Source organism: Prosopis cineraria, unplaced genomic scaffold (assembly GCF_029017545.1).
Source record: "Prosopis cineraria cultivar Desert tree isolate PC_DT_omini unplaced genomic scaffold, ASM2901754v1 PC13, whole genome shotgun sequence".
Classification (NCBI taxonomy): domain Eukaryota; kingdom Viridiplantae; phylum Streptophyta; class Magnoliopsida; order Fabales; family Fabaceae; genus Prosopis; species Prosopis cineraria.
The window spans coordinates 7,468,514-7,488,483 of NW_026555344.1; the positions used below are offsets into that span (position 1 = coordinate 7,468,514).

Consider the following 19,970-nt stretch of genomic DNA (forward strand, 5'->3'; position numbering starts at 1 on the left):
AATAAAAGTCAGTTGTTGTAACGAAATTTATATTAAATATATTTTTTTAAATGTCAGTTTGATATACTGAAAATTATTTAATTTTTGATGATAAAATGTGCTTTTGAATGTACAATTATAAAAAAGGACATTGATTTATGATTATTTATAATTTTTGTTATACAAATGTAATATATTTAAAATATTTAAAAATATGATAAAAATTTAAATAACATAAATTTTGATTTATATGCTAAAAATTTGATCTTTAGTTATTTTTATTTTTTAATTTTTGATTTTAAAAATGTGAAAGATTTATAATTTTTATTATGCATTAATACTAAAAATTAAGATGATTAATTATTTAATTTATAATGTTAAAAATTGATACCTAATTATTATTATTGAAACAATATTATATTTTTAATGAATAACTATTTTTTTAAATAAAGAATAAGAGATTAAATTGGGATAATATGATCAATAACATCTTACTTTTTAAATTTATTTTTAAAAATTTTAAATAGTTACATTTCATAAATTATTTTAGCTATTGTTTGAATGTACTTTTAGAATATACTTTCCTGTAAAATATTTCTCAAACAACTTCCAATTTTTAAAAATAAAATTTTACTTTCTAATGTAAAATGAAAGAAAATCAAATGAACCCTTAAAAAAACTGATAAAATCCAAAGATAAAATAATAACAATTAAACCTTTAAAAAAATTTATAAAAAAAGACATTATAAATATTAATTCAAACAATATTAAACAAAAATTTAATTATGACCTTAAAATTACATTTAAAATTTAAATGTATTATTTATATTGAAATTTTTAAATTTATTATTATCATTTTGATTAATATTTATAATTTATTTTTTATAAAAAAATTCATTCTCTCTTTTAAGATTTAATTGTCATTTTCCTTTTTTTAAGTGGTTATTTTAAAAAAAAAGGTTAAATAAAAGCGATCAAACTAACATTGTTCATGTGCCCTTAATGCATGCCAGCATGAGCCATGTTGATCTTTTCTGTCGAAATTTGGATTTTTCTCCCAAGGAACCGCAACACCCACTTTCACAATCTATGTTGTTTTTTCCTTTTTAGGCTAGTACAATTTATGTTGTGATATGTTTTTTTTTTTTATTTTGAACGAATTATGTTGTCATATGTAATTTGGTAGTTCTCCATTAGTTTTTCCTATTTTTTTCCCTTAAAAAGTAGAGAATGGATTGCTTTCATACCATGACATATACCATCACGATCATTTGATCATGGCTTGAGAAACAAAGTTAATTGTTCTCGTGTTTTTAATTTAAAAGATTAAAGAACTAATATATTAGATTATCGGGATATATTTGATTTCTTTTTTAAAATTATTTTAATAAAAAAATCCCCTTTAGAAAGTGTTTTGAACTTAACTATTTTTAAAATTGTTCTCATTTTTATTTAAAAAAAAAAAACAATTTAATGTTTTTTTCTCTTTTTTATTTTTAAAAACACTATATCTAATTATTGTAAATTATTTTTAGCTTTGACCAAGCATTGGCCATCGCCGTTAACCACAAGTGGCTATTATTATCAACCATTTTTAACTCTAAATTATTTTCAAATTGACAAATAATTAAATGAATTTTTATTTTATTTTAAAAATAATTTCAAAAATTTATTTGCAAAATAATTTTTACCCTTCAACTTTTATTCAAAGGATCATTTTTATTGTTCAACTTAAATATTTTATAATAAAAATATCAAAAAATAATGTGAGACTCATTAATGATTAATTAATAACGAGAAATGGTAGGGTGATAAAAAAGAAATCTTTAAAATTAAAAAATAAAATTGACTCGTAATTAAATTTAAGAACGTTTGTAATTTTTTGTGTATTTCATGAATAAAAATGATCCTTAACTCTTGATTCTATAAACAATGTCTTAAGCTTCAACCACATTCTTAACATGCAAATTATCAGTGCAAAAGGAAAATTACAAGTATACTCCCTCAGGTCTTTAATAATTCTAAAGTCTCGTAATGGGGTGACAAGTATACTCCCTCAGGTCTTTAATAATTCTAAAGTCTCGTAATGGGGTGAGAGAAATTTAGTTAAAATAATAATTTTTCACTTTCTAGAATTACCCCCAATATAATTCATTAATTAAATAGAGAATAATAATTAGTTAGAAAAATGTTAGTTGTGGAGAATATCATTCGCAAATGGCATTCAAAAGAAAAAACTTAGGTAAAAAATTAGAAGCAATGTTAGTGAATAAACATATATAAGCATTTATAAAGTTTGTAACAAGATTTGCTTCTTTCGGATGCAACATGCTAACATCATTTGGAGGACAAATTAAAGTTAATAAAACATAAACAACTATTTACTTTTACCAAATTTTCAAAAAAATTTCATACCATTTTTTCCAAATATCACACTTCTTACTTTTCCAAACCTTTTTTTAATACCTTCTTAAAGTTGATATGCAATAGCTAAAAAAATAGATATTAAAAGTGATTTTCTATAGTAGTGATTAAAACCATCTATCCATTGAATCATTATAACTCAACTCATTTAAATTTTTATTTTTATAAAAGTTTTTTTTCTTCTTATGTGATGAAATTAAACATGCCAGCAACCTCACCGGAGGATAATGTATTATGGGAGAATGATAACCAAGTCCCAAAGAGACTTTTTAATCCCAATAAAATCCTAACAAATTGCAAAGTACAAAGTAAGTCCCATATGTACTTAGCTGGTACTTCCTCCGTCCTAAATTATATAAAATAATTTTAAAAAAGATTCAATATCCTAAAATATAAAATATTTTAATAAAAATAAGGTTTCATTAATTATGCTTATTATAATATTACCCTTTTCATATATTTTTTTCTTTAATATTCTTTTATTAATGAAATATTAAATAAAGGTTTTTTTAAAAGTTTATATTTTTATCTTAAAAAGTAAGGTTGTAAAATGCAATTAATGAGCTTTATAGCTATACAAAATTTTATCTAAAAATATTTATAATTTGGGAGGGAAGAAGTAGTATGATTCATTAGAAAAGACTTAAATAACCTTAATAATTATAATAGAATATTTTGAATGTAGAAATTTGCAACTTATCCTCCTTGATTTCCTAATTTTATTTATAAATACACTATTTTAACATTAAATTTTAAAGTTAGTTACATCTTATTTTCTCAGATTTGCAGCTCCATCTAATCAAATTTGCAATTCCCTATCCCGAATTTATTTATGAATACTACAGCCGTGAAAACCAAAGTGGTACGCCACCACCTTCTCCTCCTCCATTCCCACCACACAACCCAAATACCAGAGGTTATCTGAAACCCAAAAGGCAAGATCTTGAATCAATATGAAGACCCCTAATAGAAAAGGATCTTGAATCAATATGAAGACCCGCAATAGAAAAGTCTACTATGTTAGAGATTGCAATTAACAAGTTTGAGGCTCATAAGACTACAATCTCTTCCAACAGTAGGGTGGACTATTTGAATCACAAGAACATAAATGCGCTGGAAGGTTGAAAACAAGCTCCATAATGTTCATCGTTGGTTTTTCTAGCTCAAGATCAATTAATACAAAGATCGCACTTGATTCTACTATTTTCATTTGGTTTCTTCCTAACAAGTGAGTCCGTGGTAGATTTGGTAATTTAGGCCAAGCCCGACATGCTAACTTGAATTGGCCTAAAAATAGTTAGGGCTGAGTTTGACTGTATATGTTTTTTTTTTTTAAAAAAAGATAGGATATTTTAAATTTTATCTGAATAAGCTGGGCCATTGGAATTATCGTCTTTATGTATGTAGAGTTGATAATTCAACCAAGCCCAACAAACTAAACAAACTACCAAAAAAAAAAAATTAGAGTCACACTTGACTATATAAGATTTTTTTTAAAAGTATGATGCTTTAAATCTAATTCAAAAATGCTCAACCTGAATTGAGTCCACTCAAATTATTGGCTCTAGTTGGTGGGCAATGGCTGCTTGGTGATTGGGCATTTCCTCTCCTTGGCAGTGAGAAGCCACTACTCGATGCTCCTTCAGTCATATTGTTTGGAAGTTTTGGGTCCCTCATAAAATGAACCGAGTTGCGTTTTAGAGTCCCAAGTTAGGAAACGTTACAAGTGATGCAAGCCTGGATCATTTGCGTTGTGTGGTTGGGAATGGAGGAGGAGGTGGTATCACTTTGGTTTTCATGGCTGTAGTTGAGATATGTATTTATAAATAAATTTGGAATAGGAAATTGTAAATATGATTAGATGGAGCTGCAAATCTTAAAACATAAGTTCTTGGTCCCTATTGAATGCAGTTATGTTTCATAGTCCGAAGTTGGGAAATGCTGCAAGCGATGCAAGTCGAAATCCTTTGCGTTCTGTGGTAGGAATGGAGGAGGAGGTGGTACCACTTTATTTTTCATGGCTGTAGTTGAGATATGTATTTAATAGATAAATTCGTGACAGGGAGATGCATATATGATTAGATAGAGTTGCAAATCTAAGAAAATAAGTTGCAAATAATTTTAAAAGTCAATGTCAAAAATATGTGTTTAAATTAGGAAATTAAATTGCAAGTCAAGGTGAATGAATTTGCAAATTTACGAAGATAAGTTGTAATTTTTTATATTTGAGATATTCTATTATAACTGTTAAGAGTATTTGAGTCCTTTTTAATGTGTCATAATACCAGCTAAGAACCTAGAGGATTTATTTTCTATTTTGCAATTTGTTGGGACTTTATGAAAATGCAATGATTTTTTTGGACTCAGTTATCAACTTAATCATTCTCTAGTGTTTCCGAGATTTAACTTCAAATATTCTAAATCCGAATTCCTCGACATCATTATTATATCAAACATGTCCAAAATTACCGCTTGCCTTTTAAAAAAAAATTGAAAAATAAAATTAAAGTTTGGGGTCGACATCGAGTTGTCGAGTGTTTAAAGGGGCCATGGCTCATAATTCTTCAGGTACATGTGTCCTTTATTGATTTGCTTCATAGACTGGATTTAATAATGAAGCGGACAGAACAGCTATTCTCTCAATCCAGTCAGAGGATGTTTGATTACGATTAAAAAGTGAACAATTTTTAGATAATTTAAAAATGTTATGAAAAATATTTCTTTTACAGAATTTTTATAAAAAATAAATATTATTTTTGTGTTATAGTAATAAAAAAATTATTGTTAATTAGTTACTCTCTTCATTCAAAAATATAAACTATCTTTTAAAAAATTAAATGTTTAAAATATAAAATATTTTTGATCTTTCAAGATCTAATCATTATTTAAAAAAATACTCTATTGATAAATAATTTTATATTTATTATAAGGTATTTAATAAAGATAAATATAAAAAAATAATTTTAATTTAAAAGTATGTAACTATTTTATTAGGCACTAATATTTGGTTAAAAATATATTATATTTTTTAACGGAGGTAGTATTTTTTAATTTTATTATTTAATTGTTTTAAAATTTTAAGATATTTTTACACATCCCACCTTTTTACAACACTTTTTTCATTTACCTTCGAAAGTTATTTAAAATAATTTTTTAAAATAATTAAAAATTTATTTTTTAAAATATCATTTATTTTCAAAAATTTAAATAAATATCATAGACACTTATAGAATAATTTTTAAAAAAAAATTAATTTTTTCATAAAAAAACTTAAACGAAATAGGTTTTAATGAAAATGAAAGGTGTTAGGAACATGCATATCTAATTTTTTGATTAAAGTATTATGCATATCTACATTAGAATATATAATTTTACAAAATTTTTTAAAGGTTTTCTTACATACCAAAATGTAGCCTAACTGTTTTTTTTTTTTTTATTTGGCCATCAACCTGACTAGAATTTGCAAGATGACTTCTATTTACCAATTTTAATTTTAACACCATCATATTGATACGAAACGATACACTTTTTTAAATAGGACATCTTAATCTACATAAAATTGAACTCTTATCGTACGAACTAATGGTAATTATTAGGTTGTGTACAAGAGACTCAATGTCCCAAAAAAGTCTCAAATTTGAGCCTTTCAAATAGAAAAAAGCATATTAAAAATGCTATTACCCACCATTTATAAGAAACGTTAAAAGTCAATGGTTGAATATGGATTGATTAATGATACCAATCAAATATTATATAATTATCACAAACGATATTTATTTCATAAGGCTACATGCAATGCATCCGGCTAGGTAAATTTGCTGAGGCAAAAGTATCTTCCTATGGGTATTTCAACTTGACTTAATTTCTTAGACAAAGAAAGAAATTCATATTTAATTTCAAAATTAAAATTATTTTTTGTCAGCAAAATTATTATCAAGGTCAAGGGCTTTTTTTAATAGCACAATGAGTAAATTTCACCAATAACAGAGATTATGCCAGTTTGAGATATTGAGAACAAAGGATAAAGATTTCCTAACTAAATTAGTATATACTTAAGTGAAGAGTCTCTACTACTCATGTCCCAATTTTAGTTGGTTAAAAGTTTTTTGAGTAAATTTGATAGGAAAAGAACACTAATATATATATATATATATATATATTTATTTTGCAGCAAGGTCCTTATAGCGTTCTCAGGACACAGAAGCAGAAGCATCTAAAAAAGATACCGTACAAGCAGAGGTCTCAACAAGTTTTATCAAATCCCAAATATTAGTATTTAAAATTTTTATTCTTTAAATAGAAAAAGTAAACTCTGCCAGACATAAAGATAATTTCCCTCAAAATGTAGGAGGTAAAAAATAGACATCTCCCAATCAAATTATTACATAGATAATGGCTTATTTGAAAGACCAGAGTTATTATTGCTCATGTTAATTTTAATTATTTTTGAGCAAAAAGCAAGTTGACCTTTGAACTATGAACTTAGGGGTATGTGAGACTTTAAGCTCATTTTTGTGCAATTTTTTTTAATAATAGTTTGTGCAATGTACAATCTAACCCCTATCATTTATAAAAATTAATTTTAATTATTAGTTTACCAAAAATAATATTAAAAATTACAAAAAATGAATAAAAAATTACAATAAAATACCAAAATTATATAAAAGGATCAATAAAATTTTATTGGTCCCTTTTTAATATTTTTTTAGATTATTTTTTAGTCAACTAATGATTAAAGTTGACTTTTGTCAATGATAGGGGACTAGATTGCGTTATTTTTAAAAGTTAAGAAGAATCATTGCATAAAAAATAAGTCCAATATTTATAGTATAAGAGCTAGTTTGCTATTTCACTAGTTATTTTTTTCATGAAAAAAATTAATTATTTGATCCTTATAGTTTTAACTCAATTGTAATTTAATTTTTGAATATTGATTCGTTATAACTTGATTCTTATAGTTTTAATTTAGTTGTAATTTATTACTTAAACTTTAACTCTTGTAATCCAATGTTTTTAATTTTAACCATTTAAAATATTGATTCTTATATTTTAAAAAATAAAATCATTGATATTAAAAATATTTTAAAATTTTAATATCTATAATTTTTATAAATATTAAAAGGTTTTACACTAGTCCTAAATTTTAAGTTAATTTTAATCTTTATAATTTTTTTAAATATAGAGAATGATATTTTAAATGCTTAAAACTATAATAATTGAGTTACAAGATTTAAAGTTCAGGAATTGAGTTACAACTGAGTTAAAACTATAATGATTGAGTTAGAATAAGTGAAATTTTAGGAATTGAGTTATAGGTAAATCAAAAATATAATGATCAAGTGATTTTTTTTTAATCATTTCTTCCTTTTTTTTATTTGTTCTTTTTTCAATTTTGGGCAAATGGTTCAAACCCAAGCCCAGCCCAGCCCACCATACAATAATTCTAACAATACATTTGACCCAGACAAGATGTTAAACTGATTGAAAAGGGAAAACACACGTAGTTCAGTACTTCAGCTTATTGGTATTCTGTCATTCACCTTTTTTAATTTCTTTTCTTTTGGTGGTAATCTTTCACTTAATTATTTAATTTTCACACGTAATATTTTTTTTAATATCAAGCGTGAAACATGCTTGACAGATATTTATGATTTATGCACGCAAATCTATTTCATGGTCGGTAAAAAATTGTAACTGCTGTTTTCAACAAAAAATTTCACTTTCTCCATTTAAAAATGTAAAATATTTTGTTAGAAATTGAATCTTAAAAAAATATAAAATATTTTTAGTTTTTAAAGCATAATCATTATACTTTTGTTTTAAAATATCCACAATAAAAAACCACTTTATATTATTTTTGAATAAGACATTATAGTAAATAGGAGCACACATAAAAAGATGGTGCTAATTTAAAGACAAATAACTATTTTATTGAGGATAAAATTTAATTAAAAATGTTTTAAATTTTTTAACGGAGTGAATAACTGCTATCTAGGTGTAATATTTTAGTCTATATCTTTGTCAATTAAAGTTTTAATTTAATTCTTGTACTTTAAATATTTATTTTTATCATTGACCTTGAATTTATATTTTTAACAAAAATAACAAGTGTTCAAGTGAGTTAGATTTCAAAGCTTGCCAGAGTTAAAATCAAGAAGGTCTTCTGATTCGAAGTGCGGAAATGAAATATGCTACTCGGAAATTCTCCGCTAATGTGTTCATTAAAATAGCAAGAGTATGCTTCATACATCTTTTTGAAGAGATAGAAATAAGTATTGTTCGTAAATCGAGACTGATCTGCCCGGGTTGATCGATAAACTGGTGAGCAAGTCTGGTTGATTGAGAAAATTGATCACTTATCATCCGGCTTTAACTTAGACAAACCGGCCAACCCGATAAATTAATGGGTTGACTCGAGTTAGATTTTATTATTTTTATTTTTTTTTTTTTATTCTCATGAATATTGAACTCTAAATCAAATATAATTTTTTTATTAATATTTATGCTTTGTGTTTTATTATTGTGAAAAACTTATAATTATTATTTTTATAAGACATGTATAAGATTTTATGAATAATTTTTTTATTTACTTAAAAATTGAAGGCTTTTATTTAAATATTATGATTTTTCATGTGAATATTTTATATATTTAATCAAATTATCTTATTTTAACCTTGACTGATCTGATTTCGGGTTAGCCTTTAGTTGAATTACTTATTCTTAAATTACTACTTCTATCAGTTCAATGATTGATTTGGCTTTTGGCATCTTGAAAATAAGCTATGTTATTTAGAGAAAATAAGAATTATATTTTAAAAAACTGAATTAATAATAGTTAGGTTTTTAATAAATTTTTTAAATGAATTATAAATATATTCAAATATACAAACTAGAAACCTAATTATAATTTGAGAGTTTCATTTAAATATTAAATTCTTCATTTGTAATAGAAACTTTTGAATTTCTAATTATTTGAAACAATATTTTAAAATTAATCAAGAGGGCACTTAGTTTAATTGGTTGAGGAAGTTAAATCAATTTGTCTTCAAGTCGAGTTCAATTATTAAGATATACAGTTGCATTAAATAAATATAAATTGGCTTACTAGCAAAAAAAATCTTGTGCATGAAAAACATGAACCAAATTTACAAAAGATTTGTCATTAATATATAATGGTATGTTATTGACAAATATAACAAACCTGCCATAATGCAAAATATAATAAATGCTAGATCCTTTGCTTGGTTTAATCTTATAGTATGATCTATATTTGCAAAAACCCCTTAAATAAATATTCTTAAGATATTTTGAAGATATTGATAATAACAGTCCAATACAATAGGTTTTGGACTACTTTAAGCTAGCAGTGATAATATCTTTAAATTTTTCAAAATATCGAGTAATGAAAAGTATATATATTTTCAACCGGTCTTTCAAAAAAGCTATATACTTTGATTATACTATGAGAGATTAATGGCTCCATGAGTGCTGCAGCAAACATTCGAGTGTGCCGCCCTTACAAGCAAAGCCATGAACCATGATTGATGAATCTTTTGCATGACGCTCTAAACGTTAGTCAGATTTGCATCTGTAATATCAGGTCCTTGTTTGGGTCTTCTCCTCTATTGAATGAAAAAATATCATGAGGGATTAAACCTCCACAGCTTCATCTCTTAAGATATAAAATAGAATATACATTAATACACTAACCATTGATACTATAAAAACACTAAAATACACATTTAAATACATAATGAGTCATATATAGACGGCAAAATATAATACATTGAATGGTTTTGTTTTTGAATATTATATGTAACCTTTCGTAAAAGAGGAGATCATACACGTATACATTTCACACATTTCCACACAGCACATAAGAATTTTGATGTCTCTTTAATCATATGGGAGTTTGATCCTCTAATCTCTTATATTAAGAGGTAAGATCACAAGAATGAGTTTCACTAGACCAAAGGGTCATTGAATGAGTTAATTGATGATGGTCTAAAATGACAGAAAGGATGGTTAATTTTTTTAAAATAAAATAATAAAAAACAGGGCATGGATAAAAAAAAATCCATTATTCCTGTATTTCTTAATTCTAAAAAGTTAAATATTTCTAGCCTAATTTTTTTTTAAAATTTTGTCATGTTTTATTATATAATTATCCAATTAAATATTTTTCATAATTTTATTAATGATTAATTTAAGTATTTTAAAAGTCAAAGTAATTAAAATAATTAAGAAAGGATAATGAAACTTTAAGTCCTTCAAGAATGCCTCAATTATCAATTTGATCCCTTAAGTATAATTTTTATTGATTTGATCCCCTATTTTTTTTAATTATCATGAAAATCTTTTAAATTTTAAAACACAATTTGATTCTTCAAATAATTTTAAAGTATATTGATAATTTTAATCAATAAATTCCCTTTCATTATGTTTTGTTCTCTCTTTTTCTCTTTAAATTTTATAGTCTATTTTTTTCTACTTAAATAATTATACTTATTTTCATTAATTTACATGATTGCTATCAATATTTTATTTTTTTTATCAACAAATTTTAACAATGTGATTTTATTTTCAAATAATAAAAATTAAATTAATAAAAATTAAACCTGATATAGCAAATTGATAATTGAAATAAACTAAAATAATTAAAATTTATTTTATCTCTAATTAAAAAAGTGAATTTGAAAATGAAATAAATAATTTGACCTATTTTTTTTTTCAAATTTAACCTGCAAAGAAAATGAGAAAGGTAGCGAAGGACCCTGCAGGTGAACTGAAAATTGCCCGTTCCAAAAGAAACTAACAGAAGAAACTGAGAAAATTTGCTCATAACCACCATATCCTCATGAATAAACGCAATCTTATTACCAACACGGGAACAAAACCTAATGCTCTTTGGCGCTGAATCTCTTCGACTCATCCTTCTCTTGCCTCTTCTAATTCTTTGATTTTCCTCCCTCTGAACTCCAAATATATCGGTGTTTTTAATCGAATTGCTTTTGAAATATCTACTCACTGCACGATCCTGTTCACGGGAACGTTCAATTTGTGTCTTCTACGGCATTTACTAATGAGGCAGAGCCAAAAATAGGGCATTTGCATTGATTTGACTTAATCTTCCATTGTGGAGTGAGATAGGCTCGGAAATGAGCACGGCGAATCGGGCTACCGTGAGGGACCTCGTCGATGAAGCGAAGAAACGGATTGTCTTCCTGGTCATATGCGTCGTAGGACTGTCATATCTCATGTCGTGTAAGTTTCTGTTATTGATTTGGTTTAATTATTTGAAACTATGATTCCTTCTAGTTCAGCTGGGCATAAATCGGTCATCTGCGTTTTTGTTCCTCCTGGCTATGTTTCTATTTTTATTATTTCGTAGATTGCTTTTTTTATTAATTCAAACTGAGAGCAGCCACTTGGGTATGCATCTTGCTCTGTGTTGTTCGTTTAGTTTGGGCATCCTTTTAACGGCCTCTTTATCGTTTTCAAGATCAATATTAGTCATTACATTCCTACTGTGCAAATAACAATAGGATCATTTTGATGGCATTTATCGTGAGTTAAATACTACATTGGGCAGCCGCATTTTATTGGAATCGCGCTGGGGAAACTACTCTAATAAACGATGAATTCAATATGCAAAATCATGGCCTTATCGTTACTTACTGTTTCTCCTCGGTTAATAAAAAAACTTTCTACGTGTATAAGGTGTGAATACACGATTTGGTCCACGATCAAGGTGTACGACTTTCCTTTCTAGGGGTTATAATGAAAGGTTTTCTTTGGAAAATGTTCTGCTTGCGTTCAATTCTCCCACTTGTTGCTCTAAGAAAGCTAGCAGCGAACGCTTCTCTAGTTATTAACATCGTTGCTCAACTAGGGATTTGCGTGCTTAGTTTGTAGAATACAGAAATAATTTAGTTGAGTTACTCCATTTACTCACAATCCAAGAGTAGATAGCCATGTTGGCAATTCTGGGATCTATTTTCAACTTTAAGGATCCCTACTTTCTTCTTTGTTCAGGTTGGTAATATGTTACTTATCAACTCCGATGCCTTTGGGGGTCTTCATTTTATTCCCTGTGTATGTCTTCATAGTATAGTTTAGTATTGAGCAAGTAGAAGGTTTACAAGTAAGGTTTTTGGTACCGGTTCTTTGAGAAAAAAAGGTATAATGAATGGAGTGAGTTTAAGACGAGATATCACATCAAGTGATTAAGTGATTCAAAATCTTAATGTTTGCTGACTCCTTCTTCCCTATAAAAAATGGATGTACTCATTATCAAAAAGAAATCACGTACTAATATTTGAAGTGAATAATCTTTTTTTTTCCTTTTTATCATTCTAACTTAATTTTCTTGACACATTGAAAAGTCCATTTCCTATTATGTTCTAGTTTTCTCGTTGTCTCTTGCTTGTGTGAGTTAACCTATCCTCTCGTGCACTTACTGAGGTTTGATTTGGAACTGAACTAAACAAAGCACAACTCTCTTCTGGTTATATATTTTCTTTTCTTCAGTGCATTGCTTGATTAGCAGACTATTTTATAGGTTGAGTGGACTAAGTATAAATAATATGATCAAACAATGTACTTGGAATAGGCGTCTGCAACCTCAGTTTTGGAATAAAGTTTGAGATTAGCCTTAATATCTGGATTTTAAACTCTTGTATTGTTTACTTGATTGGTATCTTTTTCGACTTATATTAAGTGCCCATTTAGGTTAGACTTAAAATGTTTCAAGTGTGTCCTACATGCTTGAGATTATATTTTCATATCTTGTCCTGGGTATTTGATTTATTTCCCCATCTTTCATTTCAGTGACGAGTTCCTCAGTTTGGGTCAACTTACCTGCTGCAGCTTCCTTAATTATCGTCCTCCGTTATTTATCACTTGATTTTGATATGAAGAGAAAAGCTGCTGCATACAACAATAAGCCAGGCTCCACCTGCGATCAGTCTCTAAAGAAACCTCCTGAATTTTCTAAATCTGTTGCAAAGTCTGATTGGAGAGTGAAAGTTAATTCTCCTATTGTTGAGGAGGCAATAGACCACTTCACAAGACATCTTGTTTCTGAGTGGGTGACAGACCTGTGGTATTCTCGCTTGACACCAGACAAAGAGGGTCCAGAGGAGTTAGTGCAAACTTTAAATGGTGTTATTGGGGAAATATCAGGACGCTTGAAGAATATAAATCTGATTGATCTTTTGATAAGGTGCTTTATTTTTTGCTCTTGAATCTTGATTTCACTCTATTGTTAGTTAGGTCATAAGTTGACAAACTGGGGTGTTAATTTTTCTTTTATGGTTCAGGGATCTTATTCATCTCATCTGCACACATTTGGAGCTGTATCGTGTTACCCAAGCAAAGATTGAAAAGCAACTTTCAGGTTCAGTTACATTTGAAGGTCGTGATGCTGAAATAAAACTTGCCTTGGCTTCTGAGAACAAATTGCATCCAGCTTTATTTTCTGCTGAGGCTGAACATAAGGTTTTGAATTTCATTGTTTTATTAATAATTACTCTTTGCTATTAGGCTATAGGCTTGTTTTTTTTTTCTTTCCAAGGTTTGGGGATTATGCTTTGTGCATTGTTAATGAGCAGGTTCTGCAGCATCTGATGGATGCTCTTATGTCTGTCACCTTCAAGCCAGAGGACTTGCAATGCTCTTACTTTCGATGTACTGTAAGGGAGCTTCTGTCATGTGCAGTAATGCGACCTGTCCTGAACTTAGCCAGTCCAAGGTATCCATTTAGAGTCATTTTGCTTCTTTTTCATGTATTTTGTTATTCTTATTTCCCCTAATTTCTTCTGGCAGATTTATTAATGAAAGAATTGAATCTGTAGTAATCAATATGACCAAGGTTAATAAAGGGACTACTGCAGTTCAAGAGGCATCTCACTCAAAAGAAGAAGGGTTGTCAATTTCATCTGACCACTTCTCTTTAGATCCTTCTGTTACTGGTGTGGAGCTTGTGCAGCTAAGAAATGGTACCTCCAAAAAAACACAGTCATCTGCAGAAGATAATGCCAGTGATAAATTTTCAAAAGACCCATTGCTTTCAATTAATGCTCAATCATCACGTACATGGAGCTCATTGCCTGCAAAGTCCCAAACTAGTGAGGATCTAGGTATTGAGCGTCATCGCTCAGGAGGAGAGTGGGGTGAGATCCTAGATCAATTATCTCGCAGAAAGACTGAAGCCCTTGCTCCAGAGCATTTTGATAACCTTTGGGCAAAAGGAAAAAATTATAAGAATATGGAAGAAGGGAATCAATCAAATGAGCAATTACCGCATAATTCTGTGGCTGGAAAATCCCTAACAGTGGGTCCTGTAAAGGCTTTATCTGGACCAAAAGAAAAGGAGACTTCTTCTAAACTTAATCTATCCAAGGGCATCAATGTTGATTCTAGACACAACACTCAATACAGAGGAGAAAACAGAATATTTCAGGCTGACATGAATGGATCAACATGCCCTTCTGTTACATCATATCAAAATGATGGGCATGAATACATGAATGTGCAGAAAGTTGATTCAGGTAGCACTACTTCTTATGACTCAGAAGATGATGAAACTATAACTGGTCTTGACTCCCCTGTAACTAAAGTATGGGATGGAAAGAGTAACAGAAATCAGGCAGTTTCTCATATTCATCACCCACTTGAAAATTTTGATGGCCGTAGCAAGAAAATGAAAAAGAGGCATTCTCACTATCAGAGGCTACCAAGAACTCAATCTGGCTGGAAAAGGTCCAGGCCAAGTGGTCATAACACACATACTTGGCAGGAAGTAGAGAGAACTAGCATTTTATTTGGTGATGGACAAGACATACTTAGTTCTATGAAAAAACACACAAGCTCTGAAGACTCCAGTGATGAGGCTGATCCTGAAAATTTAGTTAGAATTCACAGTGGAGCAGCTGCTTCTTCTTCCACATCATTTATTTGTAAATCAGAATCTTCTGTTAATTCCCTGAAAAGTTCCTTGGCAACAGATTCCTTTTTTAAGCTGAGATGTGAGGTACACTTTCATTATGCTCCGTAACTCCCTCGATATGTGAAACTTCAGTTTTTATTCGGATATGTTTGTGTGTGAAAAATGGTAAGTTGATTCCCTGATGCAGGTCTTAGGTGCAAATATTGTGAAGAGTGACTCAAGGACGTTTGCTGTTTATTCCATATCTGTTACAGATGTAAATAATAACAGCTGGTCAATTAAAAGAAGGTGATAAGCCTTTGTTTGTTCTCTTAAACAATGTGTTTTTAATTCTATTTTGTCAATATCTTGTCATCTTCTTGTATTCTCCAGACATGTGTGACTGAGGTTTATTTTTAATTCCCCAGGTTTCGTCATTTTGAGGAGTTACATAGACGTTTGAAAGAGTTTCCTGAATATGATCTTCATTTGCCTCCAAAGCATTTTTTGTCAACAGGTTTAGATGTGCCTATCATTCAAGAGCGGTGTAAATTGCTGGACAAATATCTAAAGGTTAGCAACTTAACTGACATTTCTTTGTTCCTCCCATTACCCATCCAGCCGCAATATATCATGATAATACAGTGTATAGTATAAACTTAAGATATGTTGAATGACATTTAGAACAAATTCCTTCTATTTGCTCCTTTATTGGAGTGCCCATTATTTCTTAAACAATCAAATGTTGGTTTCATCCTCAACCAATTTATTCATTTTGATTAAAGAAGAATAAATTAATTGGTTTCAGAACTGTCTTAAAAATGGAATATCAGTGTATTAGTTCCACTAGTATAGATGTTAAGTGAGTGAACCTCTGTTTTAAGATATTGCTTTCTCTGCATGTATTGTATAGTGTTATTTTTGTGTCTGGTAATGATGCACTTCCGTTTTTTCAATATTTTTGTTGATGCATGTTTGTTTTTCTTCAGAACCTCATGCAGCTTCCAACAGTTTCAGGATCAATTGAAGTGTGGGACTTTCTCTGTGTTGATTCGCAGGTCCAATTCTTGTCCCACATTTCAACTTCGTGTTGCCTAATGGTTTTGTTTTTCTTGGCTTATCCCTTATTACTATGCGTTATGTTGCAGACTTACATATTCACAAATTCATTTTCGATCATTGAAACATTGTCAGGTGACTCATGTTTGATGGACAGTGTTGTATGGCAACAATTTCATTTTCCCCTGCTCTTTTTTGACTTGTCTTGCATTTCTTTGTTAATTAAAATCTATCCTAGTTGACCTGGAAGACAAGCCATCTGAAAAGACTGAAAGAGCTTCTAATCTGTCCACATCTGCAAATGGTCCCTTGCCCTCAAGGGGAGAAAACGAAAACACAGAACATAAGGAGGCTGTTTTACGAGCAAGAAATAATCATATGGCTAATGGACTAAGGTCAAAAGAAAATTCTAGCATTAATGCGGATATTAAAGCGTCAAAGAATGCACCATCTCCGAAGAACTTACAGAAGACAGTGAATGGAAGCAAGCTGAATGGTTCAGACAAGGAACCTAATCTGCTCCACGATACCTCATCTGATACTATTCCTACTGAGGTGGTCCCAAGATAACTCAAGTCTTCTCTAGATGTCACTTAATATATGTTCTCTAGTTTTAGGAATAGATGAAGTATAGATATTCTGTCACCTTTTTTTCTTTTGGCCCAGGCATTCTGTTATCTGCAGTGAAAGTTAATATTCAATCGTTGATCTGTTTCTTTTTAGAACATTTATTACATGTGTTAATCATGATGGCCGCTGATATTGATAATATGGAATTCTTTGGTGCAGTGGGTGCCTCCAAATTTGAGTGTACCCATATTGGATCTGGTTGATGTTATCTTCCAGGTTCATGATGGTGGCTGGATTAGGTAGCTTTTTAAATCATTTTGTTATTGTAAATGTAAAATTTTGGTTGAGGTCTATAAGCTCAGTTTAGCTTATAATTTTTAGCTTGTATTCAACGCAGGCGGAAGGCTTTTTGGGTAGCCAAACAGATTCTTCAATTAGGAATGGGTGATGCCTTTGATGATTGGTTGATAGAGAAAATCCAGCTTCTGCGCAAGGGATCTGTGGTCGCTTCTGGGATCAGCCGAATTGAACATGTAATTTTATGACCTGCTTAAGTTTTAGAATTTGTGATGTTCCGGAAACTTACCATTTAATATCCATTAGCTTTGATAAATTTCTGAACTTCTACGTCTTGTAGCATTTACTTCGTATAATGTACATGCAACCCTGATGACGTTTCTGGGCTATAATTGAGCTCTTTGACAAACATGAAAGGAGCAATGTACTTAGTGTACAATGCCTTGATAAATACATGATATGCTGATGCGAGAATTGTGCTACTTCTGTAGATACTGTGGCCTGATGGAATATTCTTAACCAAACATCCAAAACGAAGGCCACCACCCCCAAGCTCATCCCAGAATTTACCTCCTGGCCAACAATGTCCAGCAGCATCTTCTCCAAGGATGGACGAGGACAAGCAACGGGAGGCAGATCGACGTGCCAAGTTTGTATATTCGCTAATGATAGGTGATGAATGTCATCCTGTTCATTATTTAAGTCTGTAGATTGCACAGCAAAGCAAATTAGTTTAAGTATTAATGATGATCCTGTCTCTCTAATCATCTGGAAGAACGTAATTATAGACAATCCTAAGCATTCAAAGTTGTCCTTAATTACTTTTTTAAGAGACCACATAACTCTAATTAAAATAAAGTGGTCTTGATTACACTTTTGAGTGTCTGATTCTTTCCTGCTCTCGCTTGCTACTTGCATGCAGATCATGCACCATTAACAATTGTCGGTCTTGTTGGTCGCAAGGAGTATGAACAGTGTGCTAGGGATCTCTATTTTTTTCTACAGGTAATGCCTTCCTTAAATGTTTGATGTTTTTATGTTCTCCGACGAGAATATTTGTTTCTGCAGTGTTGTTAGTAATTCTAACTTTAACATTGTACTTTTGGGTGACATCAACCTATAGTCTCTGTTTTATTTATCCTACATTAGTTTCAATCTTTCCTATGAACGTTGCACTTTTAGGGCTTGTTTGTTTTCTGTTTTTGAAAATAAAAAAATTTAAAAAACATTTAGATAAGTGTTTTTTTGGTTTAATTGTTTCCAAAAATGTTCTCTCTCTTTTTTTTAATAGAAACATCTTAAATTGTGTTTGTTGTATTTTTCTAGTTTTTCAAGATAATTATAGTTATTTTCACTAATTATTATCATAAGCCACTATCATTAGCAAAAGGCTACTATTATTATCGGCTGATTTTTTTTAATTCTAAAATTATTTTAAAATTAAAATAACTAAGCAGATTTTTTTATTTTGTTTTGTTTTGAAAAACATTTTAAAAATTGATTTACAAATTTTTTAAAAAGTGAGAACAAAAATCAAACAAGCCCTTAATCACTTGGATCATGATTATCTGTTTTCTAGGCATGTATTCCTGTGATTAGATCTATGCTCTTTTACTCTGCACTTGCAGCTGAGTGTCCCAATTATTCTGGTTAACTGAGTGCTCCTGGTAGATTATTATTTAAATGTTTGTTGCTTTATTTTTATGTTTTAATATGGGAACATTAATTACATAATCAACGTACTGATCTGTTGTCGAATAAAGTTAAGAATAGCAATCTTATCATGTTGCTCTATCGTAAATAAAACCTCTCTCTACTGACTGGAGAAAATTATTATTGCCATTCGTTTTATCATAATTTAGCTTGATTGCAATTTAATGAATTGATTACCTTGTCACAGTCATCTGTATGCTTGAAGCAGCTGGCTTATGACCTTCTCGAGTTACTTATGTTATCGGCATTTCCAGAACTAGAATACGCCTTCAAGCAGCTTGATGAAGAGAAACACAAATTTGGTGAGTTTAAGTCTAAGTGAAGATGATTAATTCCGATTTAGCTCCAGAGAAACATTGTTACCGATGCAATGTTTTCTACATTTGGCGTATTGCTCAAGTTCTGCTTGCCCCATTTGTCTCCGCAACCTGCTGGGCCATCCATTAATTTTGGCTTCGCAACGGAACTATTTTGTAAATTTTCATAGCAATGCGATTATTTCATCTCTTTTTTATAGTATTTTTTTAATGATCTTTTTTATGTCCCAACTTGAATAGTATCTGTTTTTATATTTTATATTGATAATTATTTAAATATTCAAAATTTTAGATAAACCGAGCTATTTTCCTTATTAAAATGGCAACATTTGATGGCAAATATTGCTGGATGTCAAAGCTCACTCCCCGAAACTGAAAATGCCATAAATTCTTGGGTGGCATGAAAGCCTTGATGTTTAAATTTGGATTTTGAACATAAAATTTCAAATTTATGAAAATTTATATATTTAAAATTATTTATTTAGATTATGTAAACATTTTTAAAAAGTAAGAGACGATCAGAGATTGAAGGTGATAATAAAAAATTAAAAGTGATTAGTTTATTTAAAAAATAATTATAATAAAGGTGCTAGCAGAAAATACCCAAAAAAAGAGAACAATTTGAATGGTTAAAATTTCAAATAACTAGAATAAAACACTTAAAATTATAGAAGAATTCTAAT

General features: G+C 29.4%; 1 protein-coding gene across 2 annotated transcripts; it reads left to right on the forward strand.

Moving 5' to 3' along the window:
* Nucleotides 1-11,202: 11,202 nt before the first annotated feature.
* LOC129291384 (uncharacterized) lies at nucleotides 11,203-19,484 on the forward strand. Of its 2 annotated transcripts, XM_054928689.1 has the most exons (15): nucleotides 11,209-11,667; nucleotides 13,234-13,627; nucleotides 13,725-13,902; nucleotides 14,016-14,155; nucleotides 14,230-15,436; nucleotides 15,540-15,640; nucleotides 15,760-15,904; nucleotides 16,321-16,389; nucleotides 16,480-16,525; nucleotides 16,629-16,945; nucleotides 17,180-17,259; nucleotides 17,358-17,493; nucleotides 17,749-17,929; nucleotides 18,180-18,262; nucleotides 19,158-19,484. In XM_054928689.1, the coding sequence occupies exons 1-15, from the start codon at nucleotides 11,562-11,564 to the stop codon at nucleotides 19,290-19,292; spliced, it is 3,318 nt and encodes a 1,105-aa protein (XP_054784664.1). In that variant the 5' UTR covers nucleotides 11,209-11,561; the 3' UTR covers nucleotides 19,293-19,484. The 2 variants fall into 2 exon arrangements, 1 of the variants encoding a protein (XP_054784664.1); XR_008588671.1 differs by lacking the exons at nucleotides 17,180-17,259; nucleotides 18,180-18,262; nucleotides 19,158-19,484 and having other exon boundaries at nucleotides 11,203-11,667; nucleotides 17,749-17,889.
* Nucleotides 19,485-19,970: the final 486 nt, after the last annotated feature.

Coding starts and splice junctions, on each gene's coding strand:
- LOC129291384 (XM_054928689.1), top strand. CDS start 11,562: ATGAGCACGGCGAATCGGGCTACCGTGAGGGACCTCGTCGATGAAGCG. Junction 13,903..14,015: donor CTGCTGAGGCTGAACATAAG/GTTTTGAATTTC, acceptor GTTAATGAGCAG/GTTCTGCAGCATCTGATGGA. Junction 17,260..17,357: donor CATGATGGTGGCTGGATTAG/GTAGCTTTTTAA, acceptor TATTCAACGCAG/GCGGAAGGCTTTTTGGGTAG.